At 36.8% G+C, this 25,748-nt stretch overlaps 4 protein-coding genes and 1 long non-coding RNA gene across 5 annotated transcripts; 1 reads left to right on the top strand and 4 right to left on the bottom strand.

The window, feature by feature from the left end:
• Positions 1–217: 217 nt before the first annotated feature.
• On the bottom strand, positions 218–2,251 carry LOC117625446. The gene is made up of 4 exons (XM_034356999.1): positions 1,838–2,251; positions 943–1,398; positions 566–872; positions 218–354 (listed from the first exon to the last, which is right to left on the bottom strand). The coding sequence occupies exons 1-4, from the start codon at positions 2,249–2,251 to the stop codon at positions 218–220; spliced, it is 1,314 nt and encodes a 437-aa protein (XP_034212890.1).
• Positions 2,252–9,674: 7,423 nt separating this feature from the next.
• Positions 9,675–11,184, bottom strand: LOC117626146 (ethylene-responsive transcription factor 3-like). Its single transcript, XM_034357794.1, has one exon. It carries the CDS (start codon positions 10,795–10,797, stop codon positions 10,102–10,104), a length of 696 nt encoding a protein of 231 aa, XP_034213685.1. The 5' UTR covers positions 10,798–11,184; the 3' UTR covers positions 9,675–10,101.
• Positions 11,185–17,055: 5,871 nt separating this feature from the next.
• Positions 17,056–18,480, bottom strand: LOC117626296 (F-box/kelch-repeat protein At3g06240-like). Its single transcript, XM_034357968.1, has one exon. The coding sequence runs from the start codon at positions 18,419–18,421 to the stop codon at positions 17,147–17,149; it is 1,275 nt and encodes a 424-aa protein (XP_034213859.1). The 5' UTR covers positions 18,422–18,480; the 3' UTR covers positions 17,056–17,146.
• Positions 18,481–20,180: 1,700 nt separating this feature from the next.
• LOC117626356 lies at positions 20,181–20,763 on the top strand. Its single transcript, XR_004585547.1, has 2 exons — positions 20,181–20,538; positions 20,682–20,763. It is a non-coding gene; the product is annotated as an uncharacterized LOC117626356 (long non-coding RNA).
• An 846-nt stretch (positions 20,764–21,609) lies between these two features.
• On the bottom strand, positions 21,610–23,858 carry LOC117626484 (glucan endo-1,3-beta-glucosidase 14-like). The gene is made up of 3 exons (XM_034358199.1): positions 23,687–23,858; positions 22,259–23,560; positions 21,610–21,898 (listed from the first exon to the last, which is right to left on the bottom strand). Exons 1-3 carry the CDS (start codon positions 23,760–23,762, stop codon positions 21,864–21,866), a joined length of 1,413 nt encoding a protein of 470 aa, XP_034214090.1. The 5' UTR covers positions 23,763–23,858; the 3' UTR covers positions 21,610–21,863.
• Positions 23,859–25,748: the final 1,890 nt, after the last annotated feature.

Here is a 25,748-nt window from a genome sequence, read left to right as displayed (position 1 = left end):
TGTATATATGAACCATACATATGAGATATTTTTTACATTCACTTATACAATTAATATATATGATTTTTTTTTTTCACGAAAAAGCTGAAAATTGATTGATAACCATATTCAATTACAGAGAAACGAAAGCATCCAAGCCCTCTAAATATGGAATGTGAAGAAAAAAAGGACTAAAAAAAGAAAAGAACAATCCTAAATATAATGTAGGATTATTTAGTTATGAAATCCCCACTGTCTTCCCCAACAACCAGAGAACTAGAGAGAGCTCAAGCATAAAGATGGTGTGGAGTGTAGTCCTATCCAGTGTAAATCCGAATATGGTAATACCGGCTCTATTATTCTCGAAATATTTAACTGCAACAAGAAATATTAGATATTCATCACTTCAACCTCTTCACCAAAAACATCTCCAATAATAAATAAAGCCTTTTATGAAATATAAAATATCATTTAGCATTTTCTTTTTACTCCTCTTCCTTATGTTGAAAAATTAATCATGAAAAGAGCTATTGTTTTAGTGAAAAATAAAATAAAATAAAAGAGATGGTGTTTAAAGTTGGCTTACCAAGAGCATGTCTCTTTTGGAAAGAGATGGTACTGTAAGCATATGATGGGATCAACTTGGTGTTGTCCAATTCATCTTCTTCAACATCAACCTCTTCATTGTCTGATTCTCCATGCTCTTCGCTGCCCACCACCACAGGCAACGATCGCCCACTGCCATTCTGAGCCGTTGCTGCATCAAAAGAGTCCAACGTTGCGCAAACATGCCACTTGGCAGCAAGACATGTCACTGCTTGCGCCTTGTGAGTGATTTTGGTTGCACTGCGAAGTAGGATGAACAACCCAGTCACCAAAGTTATGGAGCATAGCTGTAACAAAAACAGATGATCAGTGTCGTGATCAATTAAATATGATAAAAAATAGTTTTAATTGACTTACCACAAGTTCACCAGCTCTGTAAACATCAAGATTGACCATGGTGCTGGACTTGGTTGTGATGAGCAGCAAAGCAAATTGGCTAACTGTGACCAAAATGAGGGACCATAATATGAAGGCACGGCACCTGTGGCTTATGATGGTGAGCTGCCTCCTGATCCTAAGGTGCTCAGACAACACTGACCCAACATCAGAGTCAACTTCAAACATTGTGGCGAAGTCTTGTAGCCGTAGGATTTGGAGGTAGCAGATCAGACGGAATAGAACGCACACGAGGAAGATCACGGTTGTACGATAGAGCCACGAGCACAACTCCATTATACATGCTACTGCAGCACTCGCGTAAACGTTACCCACGAAAGGGATTTGCCTGGCTTCGGATGCGTACCACCATATCTTATATGCACTATCGGCAACAAAGCATGGTATAACAAAGATGCATAGAAGCTTCAATGATCTCTACAAGAAAATTACCATGTCTAGATATATATGAGCCACACAAATGAAATTGAAAATCTATTTTATAATCACTAAAGCTTAAACCAAGTTACTCTACTTTTTTCTGGAAATTTCTTGTGCCACAGGGAAATGATTCACTACTTTTTATTACACTTTTGAGCGTGTACGCCCAGATAACTTTCTACCAAGTTCCACCACGTTGGAGTAATAGTAAAGTTTTAAAATACATGTACACGACTTAATTGGCAAACATATAATTCAAAAACATCATAACCATGACTTCCTAATGATCAAAACCTAATTATTAATGTAGAGAGTCTGCTATTTTGTATCTAAGTTCGAATTTCATTTCTCATAAGTTAAATTATTTTGGAATAATTTAGACGATCAACTGTATGAATTATAATGTCAGAAGAAGATGGAGCTAGAGAAAACTCACATCGAGCTGAGCTGTGTATCCCCTCCTCACCGTCTCGCTCTCATCATAAAGCTTATCAAGAAACAAGAACCTCCGCAGCCCAAACTTCTTCACAAACCTTGACAAGCAAACAAACGACAAGCTCGCAACGCTGCTCAGCGACAACTGCACGACACTGTCGTAGGGCCTCTTGTGCTTGCTGTCACAAGTGCCGCAACCGAACACGAAATGGGACATGGCTGGCACAAAAATCCCAAACAAAAAGAACACGAACCAAGAGAGGCATGCACTCCGTGCATTCGATTGGTCCACGCACATCCATCGCAGATATGACCTAAAGCTCTTCAGCTCATCTTGTGTGTGCGAAACGCAGCGTTTGAACTTGTTCTTGGATCGGTTTAACAAGGCCTCGTCGACCACGATGTCGTCTGCCATGCTCTGGGTTTGGTTTGTTTTTGGGGTTTGGATTTATTTCTGGGGGAGTTTGAGGAAGGAGGAGGGGAGAGGACATGAAAGGAGGGTTTGACAGAACACTTATTTCATGCATGTTGTTTTGTTAGTTGGTTTCGTGTTAAATTTAAGCTGTAAGTTATAAAAATAGAAACTAGAAGAAGTGTTGCAGAGGAATGTAGAAACTGACCATATGGACTTCTTCTTGCGTGTGCCAGATTTATATACTAGAAAGATCGATACTTTTGTTCCTTTCAGCACCTAAAATATAAAAAATAAAACTTTGTTCCTTTCCTTTTCTTTGATTTTAATAACAAACACATTTTAATTGGAAGGGAAAAAATAATGTGATTGGTTTGGTCGAATAAGAAGGTGTGTGAGGTGGGTACGTGTGAGACAAACATTTGGTTTCATTTACATGGATTCGTACTTGGCTTTCAACTTCTTGGCAGTTTATGTACATGTCCATTTGAGCTTGACCAAAACCTACTGCTCCACATAAAATACCCAAAAATACTCACCAACTCATCCACCGAATTTACCAGTCAATAGGGGTGGAGTTAGAATTGTAAAGTTAGAGAGTCGAAGTAGAAAATAATTACATGTTTAGAGTTAAATATTTCTAATTGAGTCTTGTCTATTTTATTTTAGAGGAAATTTTAACTTAGATTATAAGTTGTTTATTACATATTCTATATGTTATATATAATATAATAAAGGAGAGATAAAAATTTGGGAGGGCCAATGCCACTCCAAGCCTAGAAGTGGCTCCGCCACTGCCAGTCAATGTTTCAACCAATAAGAAAACGGATTCATGCATATTGCATCATAGAAAAAGAGTTGAGACAACAAAGAAAAACTTGACCTTTGACGGAGAAAATAAGTTTAAAACTTCGATCCAAGTAGAAATTTCTAAATTGATATCTTGTTTGAAAAAAAAAAAAAAAAGGGCTTAAAGTGTTGGATGGAAAGTAAAAAATTACCAGTTAATTAAGAAAATATGCATGTACTACCTCGTCACCACTATCACTACCTCTAGTAACAAGCTTTCCATAGCCATCACTCCAATGTGTACACCAATATTACAAATATATATTTGCAGTAGATTGGAAAGTTGATCAAGTAAACCATGACCCTCTCCTAGACATAAGGTGAAGGGTTAACCCATATCTTTGCTTGATATATACTTTGAAAAGTAGTTTTGCCAACTCAAGGACGAACCCAGGATTTCAAAATGGCGTGAGCTAAATTTACCCTACATACAAACTTTTGGGACCCAAAACCTAATTTGGAAAAGGTAAGGAAATCGCAATTGGAAATAGAAGGAAGAAAACAACTTTTTTCATTTCATGCCTTTCTTATAAACAACGAGAAGGGTATATACAAACTCTCAAATGCCAAATGGCCAGAGGCCAGCTAGATGACAACTAATTCCCTACAATTAAGGAAACGTATGCTAGCCTTAATTTTTAATGGAAATAGATAGGTGATAAACTAGTGATAAGGTCTTAACAATCCTGTCCCCTAAGAATAAACCTGTCCTCAAGTTTGGAAGGAAAGAAAATGGGTTTCAATGTCCAATGCATCCTCCCATGTAGCATCCTCAGTGGGTAAGCCTGCCAATTGTATCAGCCATTGAGTTATAGGCTTGTTTTGACGCTTGAAAATACCTCGATCAAAGATTTTTGCGGGTGTCCAACTGACTGCACCATCAGAAATGGGTGGTAAAGTGGGATTAGGAACCACAGAAGAGCCAAGTTTCTTTTTAAGCAATGAGATTTTGGCAGTGACTGGCAACGCTAGTTTATACGCTACAGTCCCTACACGATAAGTGATCTGGAAAGGACCGTAATAGCGAGGAGCGAGTTTAGGAGACTGAGAGTCGTGGAGAGTGGGTTGGCAATACGGTTGGAGATGCAAATACACCCAGTCACCTATCTAAAATTCACGCTCAATCTTGTGTTTATCTGCAAAATACTTCATCCTTTCTTGAGCCGTCAACAAGGTCTGGCTAAGTTGGTGAAGTATGGAATGACGCTCTCTCAGTGTTGTATCAACAGCATCCACAGCAGAAGTTCCATGTATGTAAGAAATTATGGAATAAGAAGAGTTCCCAAAAACAGTTGGACCTGGTGAGGATATCAGACTATGTTGCGCTAGTGTCCACTCATATGGGCGATGGCTACGAAGCTCGTGTTTGTAAATTACGTAGCTCGTCTATTATCGTTTTGCTGAAAGGCGACTTGTTGAGCCTGTTGGGTGGTCAAAGACGATAGCGTCTTCAAAACTTCTGTCATATTTGTATGAAATTCCTCTTGTCTAAAGGTCATGGTGGACACTGAATTCTGCACCTCGTGGACATCAAGCTCTACCTCCGCTATGGCAGCGACCTCTATTAAGGTACTCGCCTGATGTTTCTTGCCCATAAGACGTAACCTGACTCTGATACCAAATGTTGGGACCCAAAACCTAATTTGGAAAAGGTAAGGAAATAGCAATTGGGGATAAAGGAAGAAAACAACTTTTTCATTTCATGTCTTTCTCAGAAACAACGAAAAGGATATATACGAACTCTCGAATGCCAGATGGCTACAAACGAGCTAGATGACAACTAATTCCCTACAAATAAGGAACACTGCTAGCCTTTATTCTTAATGGAAATAGATAGGTGATAAACTAGTGATGGGTCCTAACAAAACCTATTGAAAATCTAACGGTGCGAGTAGATTTCATTGATAACAAAAAAATACACAAGGGGGACATAATGAGCCTTACCTCTCAAATAACACTTATATAAGTTGCACTCTTCGAGTCTTCACAGCATTAAAATCACTAATTATTGGTTCAATATCTAATTAAAATCCCTGAATGACAATTCATACAAGCAAGCAAGAACACCAAAATCAAAAAGTCTAATTGATAAACCTTAATTGTAAATCCCTAATTGATACTTCATAAACCCTAAATAATCCCCAAATTTTCAAAAGAAAATAAGATGAAGAATGGAAGATTACCTTAGTTTGCTTTAATTAAGTTTCAGGACATGCATAATTTTCCTTTTTGTCAAAGAGCAGGAGTTAGCCCCTAGCGAATGGTCTGCTATTGCGCAAGAGATAGAGGGATTTCTTTTTTCTTTTCTTTTTTGGTAAAGGAGAGAAGGAATGTATGTGCCTAGTGTAGTAATTTTGGAATAGTTTAGTTAATAATTGTGGGGTTTAGTTCTTTTTATTTATTTGTTGGTCAGGTGGGATTAGTTAATAATATTTTATTTAGGTAGTCAACCTAGTCCTAATGGAATTAATTAATAATATTTTATTTGGATGACCTAGGCTAAAGTATTAATTTAGTCTTTGAAAAAACAAGTTGCCTGGGCTTTAGCCCAAGTTAATCCCCATTTTAACATACTTTTTTATTTCCTTGATAAAGCAATATTGGAAGGGAGAGAATCGAACTAGGACTTTGACTGTAAAATGCTAGGGAGACCATCTATTTGTACCATATTTGTGTACCATCTGATGTGACTATTGAGTTGGCTATGCCACATCATTAAATGAGCTTTTATTATTTTTATTATTTTATTATTTTTTTTTTTACCCTTCACTTTACAGAAACCCAAGCACGTGAGAATTTTGGTTTCCCATATCTTCAACTGGTTCTTCGCCTAACTCCTCTTCTTCCTCCTCCCTTATCTTCTCCCTAATCTATCACAATAAACCAGAGTTTTTCAATCTGCCAACGACAAAAAAATTAACCACTATTTTCTATTACTTTGCCTACCTATAAGAACACTCCACCATTGCACAAACCACCTGCCATGTCCCAATTTTTGAAATTTGATTTCTGAAAACGAATTCAAAAGTCTAGTTATATTTATGAAAATACAGATTCAACATCTTCAAACATAACCTCCACCAGTCAAACCATCACCACCAACACAGACAACTACACCTGATCAAACCACAACCACCACCTAACCACGACCAACACTGTTAAACACTACCGCCGTCAAACGTTGCCAGTATTGACATCACTGCCACTCAATCAAACCCAAATATAATATCTACCCAATTGAACCACCAACGTTGAACAACTAATTGCCGAATCTATTTTCATTCCCTTGAGAAGAAAAGGGAAAAAAAAACGTTTAAAATAAAAATAGAAGCATGAAAAACTGGGAGAAGGGGAGCAATCGTCGGCCTCAGGGAGACATCCGGTAAGATTTATTGTCGCTGGCAGATTGGCAGGAGGTAGGGGTAGGGGAGGAGGTCTAAGCAACGATGTGAAAAACTAAACGGCTCTTACGTTTCTGTTTGGGGGAAAAAAGTAATTAAAAATTAAAAATGTTAAAAACTCATTTAATAGTGTGGGATAGCCAACTCAACAGCCACATCAGATGGTACATAAATATGGTACAAATAAATGGTCTCCCTAGCATTACCCAAGTAGTAAATGTTGTTTAACACTTGAGCTGTATACAAGCCCCTGCATACTTTTTTTTTTTCCCGAGAATCAAGATTTCATTCAAAAAACTCAAGAAGAGATACATTTGCAGAAAGAGAAGATAGCAACCGTATAGGTGCTTCCTCAATCCAAGAAACAAAACAATTTATAAAAAAAAAAATTTTAAGTTTAAAGATAAATTTTTTTTAAAAGACCAAAGTGGAAAACCTAAAAAGTTTGAGAGGCAAATTTATAATTAAGTCTAATAATATCATATCATCAGAGACACCACCAAGGGAAAATAGTGCGTCAACTTAAAATTGGGCCGCACATGAAGGAAGCCCCATGAACATTTTCAACCAAAAATTAGTTCTTTCTTTAAAGCAATATATATAGTTATTTATTATTTTGGTTTTTTGATTTGGCGGGAAATGATCTTGGAGGGAGGAAGCCAGGACGTGGCCATGGAAAGCAGTGTTACTGTGAAATGTGTTACAAAGTATTGAGCAAAGAGGGGACATAAAGTCATGCATGGCATGTGCAAAGCAGGTGTCAGTGGAAGCATTTGCAGAGAATTAAGCCCTTTTCTTTCTTCCACAATGCTTTTGATTAAATGAGCTCATTTGAAGAAACCAACTTCCTCTTTTTGGTTGGTTGGGTTGGTGTGGTGCACATTTTAAGACTTGCTTGAATCACCATTTTAAAGACATCATCTTCTTCTTCTTTTTCTTCTTCTTCCACAACACAAACACAATTATGATTTTTCCAAGTCGACATCAATGCATGTGTAAAGCTGTGCAATCCAGTAGGGTAGGGGTCAAACGTGTTAGCTATGTAGAACACTAGTGGGGCGGGTTAGGGTAGGGTAGGTTAGGTTATGGATCTCATTGGATAGGCAAGGCCCCCCTATATGTTTCTTCTTCTTTTAATATTTTCCCTTTCAAATGAATGGATCTCCATTATGTAACCTACCTACCATAGGCAGAAAAAATTTGTTGTAACGAGGACATCAATATTTTGATATATTTGATTAATAATGCAATGACATGTGAAAAAGTTATCTTGTATAATAAGAAAAAGTTGTCCCGTTACATGAAAGTCTCTCTCCACCATAAGATACATTAATTTAACACACGTCAATATCATAACCCTAATATAGTACTGTAACATATAAAAGAAAAAATAAAAGTTGAGAGTCCAAGTGTAGAAAGAAAAGAAGACTAACTTGGTCAAAAGAATGTTTTGAAAATTAGGCGAGTAATAAAGAAGGTGAAGATGAAACCAAAAGGATTGGACCCATCCCTGTTCTTAACAGTAGATTCGAGTAAACCTAAATCACGAGATTCCCAGTAGTGATTTATTCGTCGGGCTCTGTTTCTGTCTTGTGTTTGGAAAAAGAATGCAGAAAAAGCAATAACTACTGTATTTATTGAGTAATAATGTTAGGTGCCGTTCCCATGGCTCCCATTCTCCCATTCATTGATGAATGCAATACGAATCCCTTTTTTTTTCCCACCACCCCGAAAAGAGAAAACGCGTTCAACCTCTTCAGGTTATTGAGGTTAGCCTAAATGACGATGTTTTTGTTTTTAGTTTTTTATACAACTGATAATCGAAACTACAAGGAGAAAGAGTTACTCAAACACACACTGTGTTCGAACCTCAGACCATTTGTCTGAAAGTCAAACACTTTTTCATTAAGTTAAACCCCGTTGGCGCCTAAATGACGAGGTTCGATTTAGATTAAGGCCAGAGTTCGATGCTCTTCATTGTAACAAAAACATAATAATAAAGACACAATCACTTAAAGACAAAACAGAAAAAGAATGCATCGGAAAACCTGAGGCCCAAAGTTTGCAGAGCCCACAAAAACAATGTCTTCTACTGCTTGTATTGTATTGTATATTTGTATACCATTTTGTATACCTATTGCCTATTGCCAGGAAATCTACGTAACCCTGGCTGGCTGGCTGGCCTAGCTCAGATTTGAAGATGCAAAAATGCCTTCTATAAAAAGAATCCATATGCAATCTTACATTACATCCCAACAAGGACAAAAGCATATTTTCTTGGGACTCTAATTCAATTTGAAGCTGAAGCATCACAATGCCCAACACAATTAAAAATCAAAGTTAAAGATGAAAAAAAAAAAAAAAAAAGTAGGGGTTGGAAAGTAGAGGGGCTTATTAGGAGAAGAGCTTGCATATATTACGGAGATAACATTATTTTGTTATCTTCATCTAATCACGTTTTGACTTATAAAATTCTTATAATACGTGATAAAATATGATTAATTGAGAATAGCAAAACATGCTATTTCTCAGCGAGCTTCCTCTAATTCTAGTCCAATTTCAACTTTCGAAGATGAGCAACACGACAGCATAATAAGGTGAGTGGTGAGGAGGTATTTGAATGCAATTTCAGAAACTGCGCTTGTTGTACATGCAATTGTTGACCCCCACTCTCTTACCAAACAAAAAGACATGGCCTTCACTCAAGAAAAGTCAACATGAAGAATTCAACATTAAACCTAAAATTGAGCATCCAATTTTCACATTTATTCACAAAATTGAACCCAAGTTCTCAATTTCTTTTTTCTTCGTCCCGTTTGAGAACCATTTCAATTTTAGTGTTTTCTTTTTATTTTTATTTTTCGTCCCTCCCATCCTCTCCTCTCATATTCTCTCTCAATCTCATCCTCACTCATATTTTATACTCTAGCACAAAAAATAAAAAATAAAAATTTAAAACTAATTGAAATGGTTAATGAGACTTCTGAAAAATGGTATATAACTACATCTATATCAAAATAGAATGACACATTCCAACTTGTTTTCTCTTGCATTCCCCAAATCTGCCCATGCAAATTGAATCCCATTCTAAAGATGACAACGGAATACAAACAAGAGAAACTACAAATGAGTAAACTTGCCAAAAACATAAACAAAACTACCAACCCAATCATAGATTTCCACCCAATATGAATTAGATAAGCCTTTCCCTTTACCCCATTTTTAAACAAGAACATGAAAACTGAAGAATTCCAGATCCCATCACAGTCCAGAAACCCTAATACATATCACATAACAACAAGAAGCTCCTCATAATTTCTTCTTTTGTTTCTAAAATGAGAAAATTAAAAATAAAATAAAAAGTAATTCTCATCAAACACCATGCGAGAATACAGAGATAAGATCATCTTACCATAATCTTACTGATCTAACCATCTTCTTTTCATTTTCCTCCGCACAATAATAATAGAAATGAAAAAAAAAAAAAAGAAAAAAAAAAGAGACTATAAAAATTTAAAAGAGGAAAAAAAAAAAAAAAAAATTTGAATCATTGATCATCATCTTCATCAAACGAAGATCAACACATAATAACAACAAACAATATCAGAGGCATAGAGCCGTACATCTTAGATCCTGACCCTCCCCACCGCCCAACTCCCCCTCCTCATCCAACGGCGGGAAATTGAGATCGAAGGGCAGCAGGGTCTTCCGAAACGACGACGACGCGGCAAAATCCCCGTCGTCCTCCACAACTGAAGACGACGAGTCGCAGTCGCTGTGGCAGTCCTCGGGAACAACCGGCGGGGTCCTCGGCTGTCGTTTCCGCCGAGACGACTCGGCGGCAATCGTCGTAGACTGAGGCGGCGGCCGGGGCCCACTGAACGACTCGACGGTGGAGCTGAGGCTGCTGGACGTGGGCCTCTGCGGATCGACAACCGGGTGGTCCTGAAACCCGTAACCCGACCCGAAAAGCTTCGTCTCAATGGCCTGGTCGGTCGGGTTGTTGTAGAGGGGAGGAGGGTAAGCACATGAGATCGGGAAGTTGGTCTTGGCTTTGGGGCCGCGGAGGATGTGAGCGGCAGCGTCATAGGCTCGTGCGGCGTCTTCGGCCGAGTCGAAGGTGCCGAGCCAAACCCGGGTCTTCTTCCACGGGTCTCGGATCTCGGCCGCGAACCGTCCCCATGGTCTTTTGCGGACCCCCCGATACCGGACCTCGTTGGCGATATTGGGCCTGGATCCGGCGGGTTCTGCCGGCGTCGCTGCTGCGGCTCTGGCGGCGGCTCCTCTGCCCCTCCTCATGGCCAAGAATCGAAGGTTTTTTTAGGGTCTGATGGTCATAGAAAGAATTGGGTCTGGGAGAGATTTGGAAGATGAAAATTGAGAGATGGGGAGATTGAGATTGAGAGAGAGAGGATATGGGGAAGTTTTTTTGAGGTATGGGTGGGAGAAGAACTGGATGGCACCAGCACCACCTTCTCTTCTACACAAAAATATATTTAATGATAATGATAAAAATAAAAAATAATTGTTTTTTTTTTATTTTTTTATTTTTTTTTTTATTTTTTTTGGGGTTCCGGGTTCTCTGGCTGAGATGAAATTGGCTTTTTGGTAAGCTCTTTTTCCTTCTTTTGCCTTCCTTCTTTGTTTCTTCCTTTCTCGATTTCTCTACCTTCTCTTGCCCCCACAAACCGACCCGGACTCAATTGCTTGCTCCTTCCTTTATCATTCTCGCTCTCCCCAATCCTTTTTTTTTTTTTTTTTTTTCCAGAATGACCAAACGGCCCTTGGCTTTTCCACAATGTCTCATTCCGAATGTCCTCTGGGAATATGGAATAATTCACACTTCTTTTTTTTCTTTTTTTTCTTTGTTGGTTGGTTTTTAGTCTATTCAAATCACTGATTTGAGTTGGGAATTTGGGGTTTTTGGGTGAAATTGAAATGGAAGGGATTGAGGGCCAATGAATGAAGGTTGTATCATATGGAAATAGGCAGGGAAGCAATGATTCCATGGATGGAATAATAATTTGTGGTAATTATTTTCTGGTACAAACAAGTTATCATTTCAATTCATTTCAAAGATAGTTTCTTTGTATTTCCTCTATCTTCTTGTGACAAATTCAGATCTCACATTTCTCTTCACAATGTATTACAAATAAATTCTTTGTATTTCCTCTATCCTTTTTACTCGCTTTCTCCCCATTTTACCAAAAAAGCATTTGTGTATACTTGACATTTCGATATGTCGATATAGTGTATTCTACATGTATTGTAACATGTGTTCAATTTTCAACACATTAGATGTTTAATTTAGAATATGAGTTATACATATTATAATATGGGTTGATTCAATGCCCCATAAGGTCTATTCAAGACGCTCGATCATTTCTCCATTTTTATAACAATGCTTATCTACGTTTTTATTTGTTTTCTTCAAGATGAACACCTTTTTTTATTTGTTAAACTTGCTTCTATGCAAATAACAATAAAATTAAAAGAGGGTTGGAGCTTCGCTTACATACTAGCTCAATATGAAGCAATGTTTTAATAGTTATGTTAGCTCGGTAAACTATATTTACCGAGCTAACATTTCTTTAAATATGAGTGACATTGTCAACAAAAAATGTTATGAATCCATCATTCTTTTGCTTACCCATATATTGTAGGACTCAAATTTTCAACACTGTGGAATATTCCTAAGTCAAATTAAGAGTTAAGAAACAAGGACAAAAAGATATCACCACACCACCAACTAATGGAACACAATTAATCATAATTGAAAAATGAAATTCATGATATTCTTAGCAATACTATATAGGAGGACAATTAAATGCAAACAACTCATTCTCCATGAGCTAAGTTATGCAGAAGTACCACTACGGGCCAAGTGAATGAAGTTCCTTATTAGTCCTTTTGATTTCTATTTGGGCCTTGGCCCACCATTTCGTCGAAAAAGAGTTTTATATTATCCTGTATGGTTGGAGTGTTTCTGAAATGATTAAAAGGGCTTCTGACATAGTTGGGTTGAAAAGTTTAGAAGTGCTTATGGATCATGATTATCTTTTTCAAGAAGCACTCACAAGTGCTTTTCTAAGAAGCACTTGAATTTTTATTATAAAATTTCAACATCTTTATCATAAACGCTTTTCCTAGAAGCACTTATGAGTTAAAGTGCTTTCTAGAGAGCCGTCCCAAACGAGCCCTAAATTAGCAATGACAACATTGTATAACATTTGTTTAGGATACTAACATCTATATACTAACGAGTCAGTTCCAATAATAGGCAAACAATCTACAAATTGTTTATGTTAACATTTTTCGTGTAAGTCTGACTGTCCTCGTAACTATGAATTATCAAAAATTAAAATATAACCAACCATTTCTCTACACAAAACAACACAAATAATTTCTTTGAATTTCCTCTACATTTTGACTTGGTTTCTCCCCATTTTACCGTAAAACTATTTGTGTATATTTGCTATTTTGATATGTTGACATACATGTGTTTAACTTTTAATACATTAGATAATAGTCCAGCATACATATTAATGATTGTTATATGTGTTATAATATGGATTGATTAGATACACAATAAGGTGTTCCGTTTGGTTCACGGAACAAATTTGAGGAGAAATTATTTCCCATGTCATTTCCCAAGGGATGAGAAACGGAAGATTCATTTCTCATGTTTGGTAATGCTGCAAAAGTAACAGAGAGATATCACTTTATTTTATTTCCCATGTTTGTTTTGAGTATGAATGGAAAACGAAGTTTGTATAAATTTTCAATTATATCCATATTAAATCAAATAAAAAAAGAATGCAAGTAGTGACTCTAGAGAAGGGTCGAATAAGAGGAGAAGACGAGTAGACGAAGAAAACGGTTTCGAAACTCGTATCTCACTTTGGGTTTTGATATCCAATATATGCTGGATTCATATCCTAAACAAAAATTTAAGTCCAAGCTAATGTATGATGCAATTAAGCCCACCAAACAACAAACTAGACCCATGTTCATTTTAATTGAAAAAGTCTTATCCAGCTCAGCCCACCAAATAGAGCCTTAAGATAACGAACGATTGAACAAATGGTAATCAAATTGTTTTCAACAATCATCAAGCATTTCCGGACATTCATTATATAACCCTACAAAGCTCACAAATGCATATTTGAATCTCATATCTAAGGATGGTTTGTAGGCGGAAAACAAAAACACTATTGTACCAGATTCCATGTTAAACGTATGCCATGATATTTCATTGTATTGAAAATAATCACGCCTTAGTAGTCTTCAAGCGAGCATAAACCCCATGAAAGCAAATTATACTAGAGGTTCCAAATATAATACATAATCCATCCAGTTTGCTTCTTAAGAGCATTTATAATGAGCTCTTCGTTTTTATATAGAAATGACTAAAGTGGTAAAGTTTATTGAATTTATATTCCCTCGAGACAATCTATTGTTATGTCCCCTCAAGGACCATTTACAATGAGCTCTATAAACCACATTTTTAGTTGAAATTTAAAGATGTATTGTGATATATTGTAAAAGCACAACTTCAACCATACTTCCTCTCCACCTCCTACAATAGGCTGATAAATAAGAATCAAAGAACATCAAATTGGTTTTTTCAACGCCAACTTGAAACAAAATTTGACGTTTTTACCCTTCTTTTCAACAGTCTCATGGTGGGGATAGATTGGCCAATTACAACATTCAAATCTCGATTTTCCACCTTAATTAAAGAATTCAAGTGGCAGTGACCAAAAAATCTGAAAAGCAAATTGGCGAAAGAGCCCATAGATAAAATAACTTATGCAGCAAAAAGTAATGGAAGCAGACGCCATGAAAGTTGAGATTGCGGCCAAAGAGTTGAAGATGCCGAGAATTGTTCGGCACAATCAAAATCTCAAGTGATTGAATAATGTTGTTAGGCCACCTAAGCACATATAAACTAATAAAATAGAGGATCACCAGAAAACGTTGCACATTTTCCGTTTTTGTTGATTCCCTAGTGTTGATTTTTAAAAACAAAAAATCTTGAAAGAGTTGGATGGGTTTCAATTCAACCACCTCCATCATAGCTCAAAATGCACACTTTGTTTTGGGTGCAAATGAAAAAAAAAGAAAGAAAAGTGAATGGGCACTTTACAGCTGTTTGATGCTAATGTTGCATCAAAGTATATGATTATACTGCATGAATTAGGGTTTTCAAGTTTAACCAACCATTTTTGTTTTTGTTTTTGTTTTGAAAAATACTTTTCTCCTTACCAAGTAAATAGGAGCTCATATATTCGTGTTAATAAAAGTGTAACATGTGTGCAAAAAAATTTCTTTATATATTTTTGATAAATCATTTTTTCATATGTGTCAAACTGTGATTCACAAAAAAAAGGAGTATCTATTTACTGATAATGAAGCAAATATTATCCTTTTGTTTTTGCTTGAATAAGAACCAAATTTTGTTTCGAAAGGACTTGCTGAATGGCCTCCCAAATACATGGGAATTGAATGTTGTTTCCCTCTTTTCGGTGAGCACCCCAAACCACCTGTACAAAGTCTAGGACCCAAAATTAACAGGTTCCATGCACTAGGATAATTTGAAAGTAAGACTAATTAAAGACTACTTATAACAAATTATTAATGTCCTAATTGCTGTTCCCTTTTTGAAAAAAATTATCCTAATTGCATTTGATTATTCCTTAAGCTAATCATGGTAGAGCGTCATTACTCTTTACTTTGTTAGAATCAATTGTCGTCTTTTTCACAGATGGAATGGAAAATAATAATAATTTTTAAATTACACAAAATCTAAGAAATTAACATTTTGATGGTACTTTTGTTGTTTTAATTTAATAGAACTACCATATTTAAGCCAAATAAACAAAAATACAAGTGTATAAATTTTTTCTCAAACCACAACCGTAAATGACTCTTTGTTTTTTCAATCCCAACAAAAACACTTCGACCAAAAGGAAAAGTCCCTAACCCTAACTCTCCAACTTGTTAAAACAACTATTATTAACAAGATGGAGAATGAGTTTTTAGTGGATTATATGATTGTCTACATTTAAAATAAAATAAAAAAATTGCTTATTGACTCAGATTATATATACAAAATTCAATTCTCTCAAGGATTTTAGAATATGTACAAACTTGAATAGCTACATTTAAAAAAAATAAAAATATAAGTGATAGTCTAAACTACAAGATGGAGGGAGAGTTTCTCACACATAGTACTACAAAGGCGCCATTGGGGGTTTGAACATGAGACCACTTATCTGCAAGTCAAGACCCTTTTTTACTGAGTTAGACCCCGTCGGGTGAATAGGTATACTTTTAATTTTATTGTTGAACATATTATAATTTTGATAATATTTGTTTTTGGTTGCATTTAATATGTATTTATTTCATGTTTAAAATTATTGAAAATTTGTCAACGAAGCTATAAAGTCGAGTGATTTATATAATTTAATGTATACTTTTATTTATAAAACAACTATAAAAATGGTAAATACAAAAAAAAAAATATCATTATTAAATTTGAAGTTAATAACCTTAATCAATCCTCCTGTTGAAAAATTTCTGGATCCATCCTTGCATTCTAGAATCCCAGCGTGGGAAAATACAGAAACCATGGATGCCTCTGTAAAAAAAAAATTATGATAAATAAAACCATGGTTTAAGCACCGAAAGAAAAAACAACGGCCTCCTCCATATATATTTTGTTGACAAAAAAACCATGGTTTAAGCAGCATAGTGCTGCAGACTTGACGGCATCTTGACAACTGTTGCCATGCGACATGACGTGGCGTGTCATTAGTGGTCAACTATAAATGTGGGCCCATATGTGGGAATTCCTTCCCGCGCATTCCGCTATACCGTATAGAATAGTAACTCGGTGGTCGTAGTCGTTACTTTTTATGTCCTGCCCCACGGTTGCCTTGCCCCCCAACAGAATTCAGCCACAGAAATGACAAACGAAACAAAAATATGAGAAAAGAGAGAGAATCCCAACTAGAAAACTCATCTAATTGTTTATTTGTATATTTGGTTGATTATGTTAACTACTGTTTGATTATTTGATTGGGTTTTTTTATTTAAGGAAATGGGAAATTGTTTTATATTTCCAAAATTGTGAATTTAGATATACGATAAAGTTATTTGTTTAGGCAATTACAATTCATATGTAACAAGATTCGGACAATTCATGCATATAGTCATTTCTAATCAATTTCAAATGTGCTACATGTTTTCAAAGAATTGTGCAAGATCTTCGGAATCTGCTCTAGAATTTCAATTATTTCTACATTATCCACATTTATATATATTCTTGTTAATCAGGTAACGAGTAATAAACCAACAGATGAAGAAAATATTAATTAATAAAGAAAAGAAAAGGTATTAGGAACTCTCAATTAGGCTGATCTGTTATCTCCTTGATTTTCTTTACAACAAAGCCAGTATGAGACTAAATAATTTAATTATATCTATTACCCAGAGACCTCTGTCTAGTCTAACAAAAAAAGTTTGATGCCTCCTCCTATTGAACAAGTTAGTGTGAAGCGATGGTAACCTTGTTCAGCATATTTTGCTTCAAAAGAATAACAACTAAGAAAATGTACTAATTACTTATTTTATTTTTCTCACTCTACTTAAGTGAAACAATGCTCTCCCAGTAGGTTTCAACACTACCAACTTTGCCGATTTCACGAACGCATAGATTCCGAAAGCTGTGATCGTTAAAATTGTACATAATCAACTCTTCTTCAAACACCATCAAATCATGAGACTTTGTCCAGAAACCAGAATGTGACAAGTTCCAATATGGGATGGAGACCCTCATTTTAGTCCAAGATTCGCCCACTCCATATTCCTTCATGACCCAAAACTCATTGCATGTTGGTGTTGCTTTACCATAATCACCCTCAAAAGTTACACATAACCATTCTCTGAAGACCCCGAGCTTACTACGAAGAGTTCGAGAAGGGTCGATTTCGCGCGGCAGTGGAATTTCTCGAACCTCCTCCTGATCTTGTGTTAAAACCAGGGAGACAATCAACAAAGATGAATGATGATCATCATCTTCTCCGACTCTTGTTCCCAACCAATGGAGATTTCCATTCAGCAGGGTCCCTTTATTTCGACATGGAAAGATGTGGTAGGGAAATACGTACTCATGAATCTGTCGCCAAGAATTAGTTTCCAATGTGTACACATTAAACTGAACCCCTCCTTCATCATCATCACGGGTATTTGTTCTGTAGACGACACCATTGACGACCTTGTGTTGATGAGTTGAAGAATCAAATCCAAACCCATATACGTCGCAAAAGTAGTAGAGGTCATCAATTAGATATTCTGTTGGTACTTCTGGTAGTTTCTTGGATTGCCTTGTTGCTGGGTTAACCAAATATAACTGCGGGTCGTATAAAAACATGCATAACAACAAGCCGTTGCAGCAACCCAACATGGAAACCGAAATACATGATAACGCGCTATAAACATACTGGAGCTCCGTGGCTGTTGTTACTAATAAATTACTACCACCAACCTCCTCATCGAAATCGAAACAGTTACGATTGCGATTATCGTGATGGGATGATGCATCTTCTTCGTTGTTATGATTGAGAAACTCATCATCGTAGTCAAGATGCATAGAGTGGAGGCCATTACCTGCGGCATCAGTAAATATGACTCTTCTTCTTCTTCGGAAGAGTAGATCATCTTTATCCTCCCCAGTGCCTTTGTCCAAGTGCGATGCAACAAAACTGGAGTTGTCGGAGATTAGGGAACTCCATGACTTTGAGACACACTTGAAGCGGCATAAGGACTTCACTGGTAGCCTTGATAGAATCTCCTCTATCATCATTGATGGAAGCTGGCCATTAGAGTTTGAGTTTCCGGTCCGCCCCCGCTTTTCCATTTTATGATTTCTCTTGCAAACTAGCTAGCCTAGCCAGAATTTCTACCAGAAAAAATATATCTGCTCGTTTTCTTGTACGAAAGCTGATGTGGGTTAACTTGTGTTATATATTAAAGCTCCAGCCTCCTGGAACTTAACTTATATTAGGGTAAGGAGTCGAATTCGATTCGTGTTTGATTTCGTACTGAACAAGGACCCCTTATAAAGAATTCTGATTTAGTAGTTAATAAGGATTCTGATTGAAACTCTTTTCGTGTACTTGTTTATGTTCCTCTTATCAAGAAGAAAATCTTAGAACCATGTTCATGTTGCAAGTCCTAAATCATTTTATGTTCTGTTTTGTTGTGTTGTGATCTATTTTCACTTCTTCTAAGATTATTTTTTATTTTATATATTTCAACATCGTATGTGATATCCCTGGAATTCATGATTGCCCTGCACATGATTAGGGATAACGTTTATCTTTTTTCTTTTTAATTGATGAAAGAGAAATTTTATCATTTACTCGCTTCTGTTTGATCACAGATTTAATATAAATTGGTAATTCAATTCCAAACCAAAATAAATAAATGGAATAAATGAGACTTCATCGTAAAGGGGTTTTAGTTCACTGAATAAAACAGTTACATCAACATCGTCTTGCTCAATGAAAATGCCTTTCAATTCACTTGTAGATTAGTGGGTTTTCATTTCATGATAGCTTGATACTGTGTGTGAGAGAAATCTCGTCCCCTTATAGTTTAGATTATCATTTGTGTTAAAAAAAAATAATTATAATTGTATTTCCCCGTCATTAATATAATTAATATAAAACACAATTAGTGACTCGTAATTCAAGTGATTGATTATTGATATCAGTTATCCTTACAATAAATATAAGAAAAAAATGAAAGTGAATTGGTTTGGTTGAAGTTTCTTAAATGTAAGCCACGAACCCTTTTTTTGTCTCAACCCTTCCTTTTTCTTGAGGCCACACCCAACACACAGTCCTATAGACTTACGTACACACGTCTTTTCTTTTGTTATTTTCTTGCTTTTGTGGCAGAACAAATCAAAACGCCAAAACTACTGAGGAGTTCACGCAACGCTCTATTCGTGTGTCGTTTTGGGGCCTTTTGCTTTCTCCGATTTATTTCTTAATGATTTGATTATAGAAAGACGATGGGATGTGATGCACCACCGTGCACGCTACGAAGCACACCCATGGACCAGTCTCAAGTAATGGTCCAAAATCTACTTCAATCAATTTACTATAAATAAATAAAAGGTTTTGCTTACTTGTTAATTTACCATGAGAGTTTTATTGATTTCTTTATATTTAGGAATTTTAATTATTTTTACCTTTTGGTTTTCAATATGGATTTGTCGTTTCTGTCGTTACACGACGAATCTGTATTGTAGGTCTGAGTACATATGCTTCTGATTGATGAATATGAGATTTAGTCATTATTTGAGTTGTGCATGGTTCTCTCCATATCAATTCAAATTCAACATGTTGTTATATTTGGTCATTGAAGAAGTTTACCCATATTCAGCACGTAATGTTTTACTCTTGTCATGCTATGTTGGAGGTCTTAAGTTCGAAACTTAATCCTTCAAACTTTTGCTAATTTTAATTTTGAGCCAACGTCTTTTTCGATTTTCAACTCTAAAAAAGCCCACCATCCAAATTATTTTTGGCCCAAACCCATCACCGTTAGAACCCCCAACCCTAATACAACACTTGGTCTCCAACTTCTGCCCTTTGAACCGCCGAAAACAACCTAGTTTATCCTAAAAACTCTGCACATGTTTTTATTTGTTTGTTTGTTGCACATGTATACACGATAATATAAGCTGGAGGTGGCTGTTCAAAGTTGAAACCAATCGGTTAGCTCGCTCTCTCTCACAAACGTTTTTACTGAACCAATTCTTGTAAAACGTTTTTGTATAAGCCATACTCAACTTTCTTTTCAAGGAAGCTGAGTAACAATTGATGGACGGAAATCAGCTGATTATGGCTTATACAAAAACCTTTACAAGAATTGGTTCGTAAAGAGATTTTTCTATACCAGTCTATACCAGAAAGGGTTTTGATTGTTCCGCTCGTCCTTCCTTCGATTGAGCCCCTGTCCAAGGTAACATGCTTGATTTATAGTCTTTTTTAGATTTAAATCCTCAGTTTGCAGTTAACGAATTGTATTTGTAAAGGGAATTCTTGATGGTTTTGTATTGGATTTTTAATGTGATTCGTGATGGGTGGTTTGTGTGTTCTTGGTAGAAAGAAACATAACGTTGGAGCTTTGGAGATGCATCAGCCAAAAATGGAGCTGTAATTTTTAATTGAATTTGTTTAAACTTAATTTTGCCTGGATTTTTTTATTTATTTTTTAACAAAAGAATGCTTTTTGGATTCAATATGGGAATCGGACCAATTGTGATTTTTAACCCGAACTTTTTTAAAAATTCACTTGTTCCTTAAGCTTGAAATATCCAAAAAAATAAAATCAATTGGGCTTTGGTGTTGGCCCAAACTGGAAGAACCGGAAATTGAATCGGATCTAAGCTGGTCCAGTCTGATTCAATTTTGTTATCAGGTTTTCATCGGACTAAGTCAGATGAAAATGGGACGAACTGGACTGCGCCCACCCCTGACAACATCTAAGCCAAATCGACCCTAGTTTAAAATTTAGCCTTATCCGAAGATGCAAAAGCCGTTTTATGCACCCAAAGGCCACCGCTTTATGCACCCAAAGGCGCAAAATGAAAGAGAAAAAAGAAAGTCAATAAACCCGGAAAGAATTATTCTAAAATTCTATCATATTTCCTCCCGGTGTGATGATTGGAAAACATAAAACATACATATGCCACCACCTGAGATTTTATTGAATCTCAAGTGTACTGATCAGATTTTTGGGTGCATTGAGAAAGTCCTTTTGTTTTCATACAGGCAAGTGGGAATTCTGTATTTTGTTTTCATACAACTTGGTCGGTTGAAACAAAATCAAACCCCACCATATAGTTTCTGATATAAGCAAAAGCTTTGTAGCAAACCCTAACCCCAGATCATTCCATCAAAACGCATTATTTTAACAAATAAAACGATAAATGACAAGAAGAAGCAATTGGGAAGCATGATCTCTCTCTCTCTCTCATCCGCATAAATATTTTAACCATATGATTATATAGAAGCCAAAAACAGAAAGGCATGGAAGAAGACATTGAGAAATCAATATCAATAGCTATAGGGACGTAATTACAGACAAATAAGTCAAACCAACTAATATAATCCATATGCATAACAATAAATAATAACAATAATAATAATAATAATAATAATAATAATAATAATAAATACAATGAAAATAGGTCCCATGTTCTCTAAATTCTAAAAGCTAGCACCAAATTCAAAGAATAATTAGGCTAACCCCAACTAAACAAAAACAACCCCATTTTTCTTCCTTCAGTAACCTGTTGGGTACTCGCACGTCCCATACCCTGCAAAACAACACACAGCCGCCCTCTTTAGCATCAAATCATAATCCATAATGTCAAAATCAAGAAAATTTAATAAACAAGTCAAGTGCACGCATGGACTCACTTGCGAGCCGCAATCGTTGTCTTTACCGACCTTTTTTTTTCTTCAATTTACACTTGACAACGTATTTTAGTCAAGTGCAAATAATTACTCATGTTCGTCATACTGCTAATTAGAATGATTCTCTTCTTATTTTTTTAATTGTTCTAATAAAATTCGAGCGCTTGCTTATATTATGCCCCAGTTAAATATGTTACTAGTAGAAAATGAAATTAAATAAAGGAATTTAAAATGAAATAGTAGAGTGATAGAGGACGTACTTGGGGGTTGAGCAACAACGTGCGCGGCGCCACCAAAATCGCACGTACCAGTTCCACGTGCCTTCTTCTGATAGTAACTATTAAAGGCGTACGAAGCGTGCGCCTCAAGCGTATTTGGATTGAAACACGTGGAGCCTTCCTGAATCGAACGGCAATCAGCCCCGCCCTCTCCGCATGCGTAATCCAGTCCAGACTGAAGCTTCTCCTCCCCTGCATTCGCATTCGCCACGCACCACGTGTTCCCACTAGACGGCGCCGTCGTTGGAACCTGGGCCTTGCTTTCGTTTACCGGATTTGACTGGGCCCCATTCAGGCCCGCGAGAGTAAGGGGTATGTCGTACACCTTCCCTTCATCCGGATAAAACAGCCCGTAATTCCTCTCCGATGTGGGCCCGGGCTTCTGGTTCTCATTAAACAGAGCAAATAAATACACGTTGAGTGGGTCCTTGGGCTTCAAGGGGGTCCCACCCCCTGTCAAAACTCTTTTCACCAAGTTTCCGTTATACGCCGCGGCGTTAGCTTTCCCCGAGCCAATCTCGTTCTCGTCGCCATTGGAAGGCCACCCGGTCTCCGTCACCACCAACTTAACGTCATCGTATCCGAGAGCTGACATGGCAGCGAAAACGGCGTCAAGTTGGGCCTCCATCAAACTATTATAACGCAACCCGTTACCCGAATCCACGTTACCCGGGTTGGTCCGAAACAAGGCGTAGTCTAGAGAGATATCGTCAGCGTTGGCCTCGTACGCGAAAAAGGGGTACGCATTTATCATCAAATACGACGACGTTTTGCTTAAAAAGTCCAGCAAAGGTTTAACCGCGGGTTCGATTAGATCCGGTTTGAAGGATCCGGACGATGACGGGTACGAACTCTGGAGCGCGCTGAGGGCAATTGGGGAAGAGAGCTTGATTGAGGAGCTTAGATTGTGCTTGACGAGAGCAGATTGGAGGTTGTTAATGGCGGGGATGAGGAATTTGGTGGTGTTGTTTGGGTCGGCGAAGACTTCGTTGCCGACGGCGATGGCTTCGATTTGGGTCTGCGGGTGGTATTGGGAGATGTTGGCTTGGACCCATTTGTCGGCGAAGGAGGGGTCGTTGGCGGCGGAGGAGAGGAGCTCGTTGGGGAGAGCGACGACGACGTTTATGCCGGAGTTGGCAAGGGCGGTGAGGACGGCAGCGTCAGTGTCATAGAGCTTGACTTTGTTGATGCCTTGGGACTTGAGGAGCGCCACTACTTTTTCCGGTGGAGGTAAATTGTTGGCTATTCTGCCGTAGTTGATTCCAATTGTACCTGTTGTGTTTTCTGCAAATAAAAAACAATCAAACCCATCAAATTAAAAATGAAAATGTGTGATTTTAATTTATATATGCAAATGCTAGCTAGTAGCTAGTATAAATAAACCAAACCCATGCATGCTTATGTAATTACCAGCTGCAATAGTCAAGAGTGAGAAGAGCGGGAGGAGGAGGAGTGAGAGAAAGAACGGGAACGTGAAGGTGGCCATGCTCACTTGTTTTCTCTGTTTGCTCTGTTTCTGATAAAAGCAGAGCAGCGTCTGAGAGAGAGAGAGAGAGAGAGAGAGAGAGAGAGAGAGAGGTGTTTCTCAGGTGATGGGTTGGTGTATTTATAGAGTGAATTATGAAGGTGATGATGATGATTAAGATTGAGGAGGAGGAGGAGGGAGAGTGGAGGAGGTTAGTGGGAAAAACAGAGGGAGGGTTGAGGGTTAGGGATGAGTTTGTGGAGCCCACGCGAGTGAAATCTGCCAATAGCAAAAAATAAAAAATAAAATTGCTATGCGGCATACACATTGCGCAACGGGCGGAAAGGCCACATCTGCACGACCGTTTTTTTATTATCATCATGGTGTTGTTTGTTGGTGCTGGTGGAGTTGGGGTGTCTAGATTTTCAAAAACTCTACTGTGGTTCTCCAACCTCATCTACATCAGTGGGTCCCCTTTGTTCTTGAGCGTACACGTGGCATATGATTGAATCGGACGTGCGGATGAAGTTTACATATGATGGGCTGGTGCTGTAGTTTGGTGACCGACTTAGTCTGTGTCAAGATGCAAGTCAGATCCGTTGCTGGTTAGGTACCTGCATGGGTTCGATTTTTCTTCTGCTTTCTCTTTTTTTAACCTTACATTTGGCAAACAACAATCATAATGTTTTAAGTTTTTGGTGGAAAAAGAACAGCGTTTCTTCAAAATGTGGAAAAACAACAATTATGACCCAAAATGTGAACGTTGGTTTGTCCAGTACGCTTGTTTCCTTGCTTTTGGTAAGATTTTGAGAAAACATAACCAAACCCATTTGATTAATTGCTGCAAAGTTAATGCCGCTTTAATGCGGAAAAGAGAATTACAAGACAAAGCCGCTTAGAGCATACATGCCTCAAGTGACAAAAAATGAAACAAGGGTTTTGTATTTTGCATATGCCGCTTTCGGTTTTTATTTATTTATTATTATTTGGAAAACCCATTTAACATTAATAATAATAAATAATGATAATCGATAATTTCCTTGATAAGTATTATTTCAAGTCGGCAATGGATGCAACTCTCTGTTAATACATTTTATTATATTATCATCACTCAATCTTCTTCATCAGCCATATTTAATTTCCGGCGCCGTACGTATAGTGCATTATTCTTTGTCAAGATAAGCATGCAAGAAGATTTATTGGCCTTCTTGTAATGACTATTTGTTGCTACCGTTGTTGCTACCGTTTTGCAGAACATTGTTCACATTGTTTAATCATGGAGCAACACTTAAGCCCCAAGTATATATTTTATACATATATATACAGTTCTCTTTTATTGAGGAATTCCTCAAATAAAATTATTTGATGGACACCATTTAGGGTCCCATAGGAATTTGTTTTCAATGATCCAAACTATCTATTTTTTAAGTCTACATTTATAGATCATCTTTGTAAAAAATTAGACAAATCGAAAATCGTTTCGATATCCAATTGTGTCATACAAATTCAATTAATACAATACTTCAAGAAAGTATTAAAATTTCAATAATTCAATTGAGTGGTCAAATGAAATCGGATTCAAGTGAGTTTTTTTTTTTTTTTTTGTAGAAACGATCTTTGAATGAGTATCAACAAAATAGACATTTGGATTAGTGAAATATAATATGGAGTGGGCCCTACAAGTGTGTCCCTCAAATACTTATTTGAGGGATCCCTCATCTGAAGCTTTATATATATATATATATATATATATATATATATATATATATATATACAAAAATTCTCCTATGCGGACGAACTTTATTATCGTGCGAAAGTTATGTATTTTGTATTACCCCTCCTTACTTTCTTGTCTATTTACAGTAGCATTTACACGATAATAACGTGCATATATCCGAATAAGATATATATATATATATATATCTAGTAACCCTATACAAACTTGTACACTACAATGTCGTTTGGCTATTTTGAATGGACACATTAATCCAAACTGTCTTGGTCAAC

The sequence above is a fragment of the Prunus dulcis genome, chromosome 4, assembly GCF_902201215.1.
Source record: "Prunus dulcis chromosome 4, ALMONDv2, whole genome shotgun sequence".
In the NCBI taxonomy this organism is placed as follows: domain Eukaryota; kingdom Viridiplantae; phylum Streptophyta; class Magnoliopsida; order Rosales; family Rosaceae; genus Prunus; species Prunus dulcis.
Note: the sequence above shows the minus strand (reverse complement) of the source record. Positions and strands in the feature narration are given on the sequence as shown.